The 9,006-nt window shown below is 47.5% G+C and overlaps 1 protein-coding gene across 1 annotated transcript; it reads left to right on the top strand.

Moving 5' to 3' along the window:
* Positions 1 to 7,998: 7,998 nt before the first annotated feature.
* Positions 7,999 to 8,367, top strand: LOC101518219 (large ribosomal subunit protein uL23-like). The gene has a single exon (XM_036496248.2). It carries the CDS (start codon positions 7,999 to 8,001, stop codon positions 8,365 to 8,367), a length of 369 nt encoding a protein of 122 aa, XP_036352141.2.
* The last annotated feature ends 639 nt before the right edge of the window (positions 8,368 to 9,006 follow it).

Here is a 9,006-nt window from a genome sequence, read left to right as displayed (position 1 = left end):
TAAGTCAGGGCCAAAGGAGGGAGCAGAATTCTGGCCTCCTAGCTTGCCATATGTCTCATGGCTCCTGGGGACTGGGGGGCGCTGAGGGAAGGTGGGTGCCTCCAGGGCGGCAGGCTCATGGAAGAGCAAGGACAGACACACCACACAGGGCTGCTACCTGCTGTGACAGCACTGGCGGAGCTGTGGCTGCACACGAAGGCCCAGCAGTGTGTCGTCGGGGTTAAGGGCACAGGCTCTGAGTGCCAATAAACACAGATCTGGGTGCTGTGTCATCCTGGCTAGTGCACTTGACTCCCCTAAGCCTCAGTTTCCTCATCTGTAGAAAGTAAATGGAAACACTTTCCTCACAGGAACTGTGCAGGAATTACGTAAGGTGATCCATGTAAAATACTTGGCACATTGAAAACTGGCGCTGAGGGCCTGGTACGGCGTGGCCTAGTGGCTGAGGTCCTCATATGTTGGCACCAGTTCGTGTCCCAGCAGCCCTGCTTCCCATCCAGCTCCCTGCTCATGGCCTGGGAAAGCAGTGGAGGACGGCCCAAAGCCTTGGGATCCTGCACCCGCGTGGGAGACCCAAACAAGGCTCTGGACTCCTGGCTTCAGATTGGTGCAGCTCTGGCCATTGCGGCCTCTTGGGGAATGAATCAGTGGACAGAAGATCTTCCTCTCTGTCTCTCCTCTTTGTATATCTGACTTTCCAATAAAAACAAATAAATCTTGAAAAAAAATGGGCACTGAATAAGCTCAATATGGCTGTTTTCACCTGCGTTTGTTGTCTCATTTAATTCTCCCACCACCGTTTCTTTATTCTTATTTGTTCTTATTTTAAAAACAAAGATTCATTTACTTATTATCAGAAAGCAGATATACAGAAAGGAGAGAAGAAAATCTTCCGTCCAATGATTCACTCCCCAAGTGGCTGCAATGGCTGGAGCTGAACCAATCTGAAGCCAGGAGTCCAGAGCCTTTTTCAGGGCTCCCACATGGCTACAGGGTCCCAAGGCTTGGCATATCCTCTACTGCTTTCCCAGGCCACAGGCAGGGAGCTGGATGGGAAGTGGGGCCACCGAGACACAAACTGATACCCAGATGGGATCCTGGCAAATGCAAGGCAAGGTCTTTAGCCACTAGGCTACTGTGCTGGACCCTAAAACTAAATAAACCTTAAAAAAAAAAAATTCAGACCTTCAATAACAAAGCATCTCCTTCACTGACCCAGGGAGGGTGCTAAAGGGATAGGCTCCTCTCCCGGGGAAAGGACCAAGGTGGGATGCAGGGAAAGGTGGCGGGAGGAATAGTCCCTGGGTCTGGAGACCCTGGCACCCTCTTGCCGCCCTCTCGGGACCCTCTGAGCACCCTTCTTTCTCTCCTGTTGGAAGAAGACCTCCACCTCCTGCCAACCTGCCCTGAGGACCTCGCTAGAAAACATCAAAGGAAACCTCTTGCCAAGCCTGGCTGCCACTGCAGATAATTGCTAGGTAAATACCCAGTGTCTGCATGATGTAATGGGCCTGCCCCGGCAGAGCTGAGCAGAGGAAATTGCTCACTTTGGAGAAGGGCACAACTCTCCCAGGCCATTACAGTGCAGTAAGTGACTTGCCTTGGCCAAGGGGAGATGGCTGCCTTGGGACTTGAAAAGGGAAGTATACGCTCCCACAAGGCACTTGGGTGCCTGGGCCACTGGCTTGCTTGCTCTTCTCTCTGTGAAAGCTCCACTGCAGGCTGGCTGCGTCAAGCCAACCCTGCAAGACAGGCATCACACGTCACAGTGCTGCTCAAGTCCTGGCCACTCTGCTTTGGATCTACCTTCCAGTCAATGTGCCTGGGAAGGCATCAGGTCATGGCCCAATTACCTAGGTTCCTGCTGACCCAAGCGGCAGACCTGGACAGCATTCCAGGTTACAAACTTTGGCCTGGCTCAGTCAACAATGGCTGCCTTCAAAATTCTGTGATTTGTGAGTGCCTGGCCTGGCTTAATTAAGACTCTAGTTAGGACACTGTATACCACATCAGAGAGGCCTGGGTTCAAGCCTCAGCTCCTGACAGTGCAGACCCAGGGAGGCAGGAGTGGTAGCTCCACTGGTTGGATCCTGCCAACCGCATGGGAGATTCAGCTTTAATTCCTGACTTGTGGCTTCACCCAAGCCCACCTCTAGCTGTTGCAAAAATTGGGGGAATGAATCATCTTTTTTTCTGACTCTTTCTCTGACTCTCTCTGAACTTAAAAACAAAAAAGAAAATAAATGTCTATTTTAATTTGCATGACAAAGCAACAGAGACTAACGAAGAAACACAGCCACTAGAGCTTGGCCAGGCCAAAGTAAGGAACCAGGAACTCCATCCAAGTCTCCCAGATGGGTGGTAGGGGCCCAAATCCTTGGGCCATCTTCTGCTGTCTGTGCATTCTCATTAGCAGGGAGCTGGACTGGAAGCCAAGCCAACATTGCAGGTGGCAGCTCAAGCCACAGCACGACAAAGCTGGCTCCAAAAATACTCTAAACTCCTGTGATTTGGAGTCAAAGAAAAGATGTCATGGAGTGCCGTGCTGACTAGGATGGCACCCGATTGGGCTGAGAGGATCTGTGTTTCAGATGTACAAACCCTTTCATCTGGACCTCGCTGTCACAAGCCAGATTGAGGTCTAGATGGGGATTTTCACAACAAACAGCCTGATACAAGGGGACTGGTTATTTTTACCTGGAGCGTGGAGACCCAGAGGAAAAGCACACAAATGGAGCTGGGAAAATGCACGCGCACACACACACACACACACACACACTCACACCCTGAATTTTAATATCAAAAGTCCATTATCATAAGCTGCATCAACAATTTGGTATCCCAACTGGTGCCAACTAAGCCCTCTGCTTAATTACATGCTTCCACCACTACAATTTAAAATCCTGGCAACCCCGTTCTATGCAATTAGAAAGTAACTCACAGCAGGCCTTACTTGTGCCCCTAATATTTTGTTAGAGTTTGTCTCTGCTGTTCACTCACTTCCCTGGCAACACTTCATGCTTTTCACCACACAACCTCAGCACCCCCATTCTCAAACATCCATCAGCCACTCTCCAACCTCAGTCTACAGGCCCACAGTCAGGAGGCATTCAAACTGGCAGTTTTGCCTCCTGCCAGCCCGAGCTTCCCTGGTTCCCACGGAGGACACAAGATTCCTGGACTGAGCTGGGAAGGCAGGGTGGCGCTTGCAGGTCAGTGAGTTCGAAGGTGAGCCATCAGCATCCAGCCGAGATTAGCCACCATTCACTGCTCAGTGCTACTTTCTCCATCTCCACAGGTTTGGGAGTAGAAAGTGATGCTTAAGAGACACTATGAGGGTCCGGTGCAATGGCTAAGTGGCTAAATGTTTGCCTTGCATGCACCAGGATCCCATAACGGTGCCAGTTCATGTCCTGGTTGCTCCACTTGCCTTCCAGCACCTCCTGCTTATGGCCTGGGAAAGCAGCACAGAAGGGCCAAAGCCTTGGGATCCTGCACCCATGTGGGAGATCCAAAAGAAGCTCCTGGATCCTGGCTTCAGATTGGCTCAGCTCTTGCTGTTGCAGCCACCTGGGGAGTGAACCAGAAGGTGGAAGATCTTTCTCTCTCCCCTTCTTCCTGTAAATCTGCCTTTCCAATAAAAAATAGATAAATCATGAAAGAGAGAGCGTGAGCCAGAAACCCCAGAAACACAGACCTGTGAAGCCAGCGCTTGCACTTGCATGCCTCCTCTCAGGTCATACAGCCCCAGTGACAGGCGCTCATGAGCCACTAGTAGGCATATATATGGTCAGGCTTGGAGTCTAACTCCCAATCAACTCTTACCACTTAACCCAGGAATGCAGGTATCACTGAGGGGAGTGCTTAGAGATGAAATTGCCACAGCGAACCCACAAGCAATACCTGGGTTTTCTGTTGCAGCACTGTTGAGCACCACTCTCCCTCTCCAGTGTCACAGCCCCTCTCTGGCCACCTTTCCTCTTTCTTCTTTCATTTTGCTATTTGAAAGACAAAGATCTTCATTGACTCGTTCACTTCCCAAAACCTTAGAACTTGACCAGACCACAGCCCTGAGCTTGGGACTCCATCTAGGTTTCCCACATGGGTAGCAGGGACCCAAGCACACAAGCCGTTACCTGCTGCCTTCCAAGGTGCATATAAGCAGATAGCTGGAATTGGGAGCAGCTGTCTGGGATTTGAACCCAGACATCCAAGCAGCATCTTCATCACTTCGCCAATTGCCCACATCCACCATTTTTCAGTTGCTGAGTGGACCACTGTTCCAGCCTCCTTTCATCGCTGTGACGTTATTACTCCAGGCAGTCCCTCCTCCACATCACAGCCTGAATGATCTTTTCAGAATTCAAAATAGGGAGCTGGTGCAGTGGCTCACAGGCTAATCCTCCACCTCTAAGTGCTGGCATCCCATATAGATACAGACTCATGTTCTAGCTGCTCTATTTCTGAAACAGATCTGTTGAAAAGCAGTAGAGAATGGTCCAAGTTTTTGGGCCCCTGCACCAAAGTGGAAGAAGCATCTGGCTCCTGGCTTCAGATCAGCTCAGCTCTGACCTTACAGCCATTTGGGGAATGAATCAGTGGATGGAGGATCTTTTCTGTCTCTCCTTCTGTCTGCAAGTCTGCCTTTCCAATAAAAATAAATACACTTGAAGAAAATAAAACTAGATAACATCACCCACTGTTGAAAATATTGTTTTCCACTTACAATAAAATCCCAACTTTTGAAATTCTTTTCAGGAAATCTTATTTATTTCAGAGACGAAGAGAGTACTCCAATTTACTCATTCATTCCTCAAATGCCCTCAACAATGGGGCTGCACTGAGACCACAACTGGGAGCCAGGGACACAGCCCAGGACACCCATGTGGGTGGCAGGAACCCCACCAATTGAACCATCACCAACCATATCCCAGCAGGAACTAGAGCCCAGAACTGTGGGGACAAGTCAGAGCCGGGCACTCCAAGGTGGCACAGGAGCATCTGAACCAGCTGGCTTCGCACTTGCCCTTTGGCCCTGGTCTGCAAGAGCCTCCCCAGTACAACCCTCGCTTGATGGGCTCTTTGTCTTCTAAGGCCTGGCTTAGATCAGTGGTCCTGAGGCCCCGCCATGAGCATCTGGCCATGTCTGCAGACATCTTTGTCATCACAGGAGGGGGCACTGGCATTCAGCGGGCACAGGCAAGATGCTGCTCACAGTCGCCATGCACAAGACAGACCCCAACACAGACAACTGTCTGTTCCAAAGGACAGCAGTGCCAAGTGAGAAACCCTGGCCCCAATGCACTTCTTCAACTCTTCCGCACTGTTGGTGGAGATGTAAATTAGGGCAGCCACAGTGAAAGGCAGCAGCGAGATCTCATAGGAAGACTAGCAGTGGCCCTACCACGTGACCCACAATCCCACTCAAAAGCCTTACACTCATTGTTCCAGAGATCCCCGCTCCACCCTATTCAGAGCTGCACTCTTCATAATAGCACAGCAACAAACAAGGTGTCGAGCAGCAGATGAATGGATAAAGAAAATGCGCAGATACAAAATGCAATGCTGTTCAGCTATACAATAGCATTAAATGCTATCATTCGTGCAGCATGGTTGGTGCTGCCTGACAGCATGCTGAGTGAAATAAAACAGACACAGAAAGACAAACACTGCATTTCTCCCTTACACGTTGACACTAAAATTACAAAGAGAGAGAGAGAGAAATGCTTGTATTAGTTTTGCTGCAAATACAGTGTTTTGTCAAACTTTGTTTTTAACATTTGTCAAACAAAATGGTAAGAATTTTATACAAGTGTTAATGATTTTGTGGCTATTATAAAATTTGGATGAAGTTGAACATGTTCTCATTTGGTTATGTTTATAGTCTTTACCTATTTTCCTGCTGGACTATGGTTTATTTTTTTACTTGAATTCCTTATTTAGTACGGTCATGAAGTCTTTGACTACAAGGCCAATTAAACATGTTATACCAAAAAAATTAAAAATGAAGTGTAAAATAATTCACTTCCTCAGAGTGATGGTATTTGACCATCTTCATCTAAAGTTGATTCCTACCTACCTCCCCTAGGGTCCTTAACATGAGTCATAAAGTCATTTATTGAGCCAGCCCCCTTTCAGGCTCTTGCTCTGTTTATTGGTAAGCATTGCCAGCACCAAACGTCACTTCTGGAAGAGAACTCTGTCCTTTGCTCTTTCGGAAGGTCCTTGAAGGAAAACCACTTAAATTCAAGCTTCCCCAGTGTGGTAGTTAGAGAGGCTCACAGGTGGTGTGTCACATCCGCTTGGAGACGAGAAAAGGAGGAGTCTCTTCTATGTTTAGTATATGCTTGCAAAGAGGGAATCTCAACTGAACTTGAACTGTGGTTATGCAACAAGGTGGAGTAATCCACCATGGGGGGAGGGTGTGAGGAGAATCCCGGTACCTATGAAACTGTGTCACATAATACAATGTAATTAATGAATAAAAAAAAAGAGGAGTTTCTTTAAAAGTGCAGAAGCCTCTTGCTTCTGGCCAGCGGTACTTAGCAAGACGCATGTGCCGTCCCACCTGTCTGTGTTTCTAGTTCAACTACGAGATTGGAAAGAAGTTGCTGCTTATACCTTTCTGATTGCTTTTTGTTTTATCCGGATCGAGCTAGACAGGCTTACGATTCTTACCTCCTGGCAGGTTTTGTCCCTACCCTCCTTCTTGTTAGCTGTTATTCTGCCCATCAGAATCGTGCTTCGAAGACACCACTTGGACCATGTACCAGTCTGTCTTTCTTGGGGTCCCCTTTCCAGATGGCTGCAGCAGGCCGTTTCTATCTTAAACAAATCTTGTTTTGCTCACTGACTTCTCTCATGGTAATTCTTTCAGCTGAGACAAGAACCGAGGTTACCTCTGCCCTCTGACCATTTCCCTGTAATATGAACTCCAACTTAGAACTCCTCACAGAAAACCAAACATGCACATGATTTTGTCACTCAGAGGCCCTGCTAATGCTGTCAAAGTGACCTGTCCCATCCCCACCCTTAGCCTCCTCCCCCTTGGGGACTTGCAAGGTCCTGTGGGAATAAGCTTTGGGTTGTGAGCTTCTTCCAAGGCACTCCTTCCTGGAATGACTCTGCCGAAAGCTCACTGTAAAGCCCCAGAGATTACTGTTATCTTATTAGCAACACAAAATGGAAAAAAAACTGTGATTTCAATTTAAGCGGCTTGGTTTCCCAGGCTGCAGGGAGCTTCTCCAAGGCATGTGTTTTAGCTTTTGTTAGAGGAAGAAAAAACACAATAAGAACCTCCACAACATACTATTTGGCATAAATCCGCCTATCTAATTTAGATTGTGGAAACCTACTGATAAAGTCCTGGGGCTGTCACTTTTGTTTCTATTGAGCCTATCCATCTCATTATTAATAGAAAATGTTATATCAAATTTCATTGCTGCAAATCCCACTTTCACATTCTGTCCATTCTACAACGCACATGCTCAATCTGCTTCTAGTTGCATGAGCGCCATCTGCTGGCGCTGAAGCCCCCAAAGGTGTCCATGTTTGTGTGCTGGTTCCTAGTCAAACATGAAATTCACAAACTTTAAAAATACGCATTGATTCCCTGAAAAATAATAAACTCATTATGTTTAACATTGATGTTTTCATGATAACCACACTTTTAAAAAATCACAGTAAGGTTGTTAAAAGAGTGACATTATTTCACATTTTTGCATAGCTCTTCAATATCGGCCTCACAGAAGATGCCTAAATGCTCATACCTGCTTTTGCATACAATCTGTTTCAGTATCTTCTTTTGGTTGAAATGCATGAAGAAAGTGGTATTTAGAAAATGGAGGAATATTTTAAGAGCCTTTTCATATAGTAGTCTTCATTCCTTTACCAAAAACTCAATTATTGTCTCCTTTTACATTTTTAATTTATTTTATTTATTCGAAAGGCAGAGCAATAGAGAGATGGAGATCTTTCATCCACTGATTCACTCTTCAAATGCCTGTAACACTTTTCACCAAGCTGGCGCTGAAAGCGAAGAAGGAAGCTCCTCCTTCCCGCAGAAGACAAAGCCAAAGCGAAGGCTCTGAAGACCAAGAAGGCAGTGCTGAAAAGGCGTCCACAGCCACAAGAAGAGGATCTGCATGTCCACCACCTTCCGGTGGCCCAAGACCCAGCACCTGTGTCGGCAGCCCAAACACCGCCCCCCGGAAGAGCGCCCCCAGGAGGAACAAGCTCGACCACCATGCCATCATCAAGTTCCCCCTGACCACAGAGTCCGCTATGAAGAAGACAGAACACAACAACATCCTGGTGGATGTCAAGGCCAACAAGCACCAGATCAAACAAGCTATGAAGAAGCTCTAGGACACTGATGGGGCCAGTCAACACCCTGACCAGGCCTGACGGAGAAAAGAAGGCAGACAGGCGGTTGGCTCCTGATTAGGATGCTTGCCAAAAAAACTGGGATCATCTGAACTGCATCCAGCTTTCTAATTCTAAATATACGTTTTTCACCATTTAAAAAAAAATGCCTATAACATCCAGAGCTGGGCCAGGCTAAACAAGGGAGGCTGGAACTTTTCCCCTATGGAAATGGAGTCCTCTACCATCAGTGGCTTAACCCACTATGCCACAATGTGGACCCTGTGCTGCTTAGTTTTAGAGACTCTGCACACAAACGATGCAGTGTAGGCATTGGCTCCAGCAAAGGACTCACAGCAAACAGGGGAGTTCAGATGGTGATCCGGGAAACAGAGATTGGATCCAAATGCAGGCTTTTGTAACAACCCTCTGAGGAGAACTGCCTTCCCTGGACACACCCCCATTAACCTAGGCACCTCCCCAATACTTCCACCTGGGACTAACCCATGAGGGCAGGCTAAATTGCCCAGGAGACCCCATCAGAAGTATTTACTCCATATCCCACCTATGCACAAATTTCATTTTCTCTCCCAGTGATTGCCTGGCCTCAATACTCATGAAAAAGAGAAAGCTGCAAGACCA

This window comes from Ochotona princeps, chromosome 26 (genome assembly GCF_030435755.1).
Source record: "Ochotona princeps isolate mOchPri1 chromosome 26, mOchPri1.hap1, whole genome shotgun sequence".
Lineage (NCBI taxonomy): Eukaryota > Metazoa > Chordata > Mammalia > Lagomorpha > Ochotonidae > Ochotona > Ochotona princeps.
The sequence above is the reverse complement of the archived record's forward strand: the minus strand, read 5'-3'. Positions and strand labels throughout refer to the sequence as shown.

Bases quoted from the DNA above. Each gene is read 5' to 3' on its own strand.
- LOC101518219 (XM_036496248.2), top strand. From the start codon at position 7,999: ATGCCTGTAACACTTTTCACCAAGCTGGCGCTGAAAGCGAAGAAGGAA.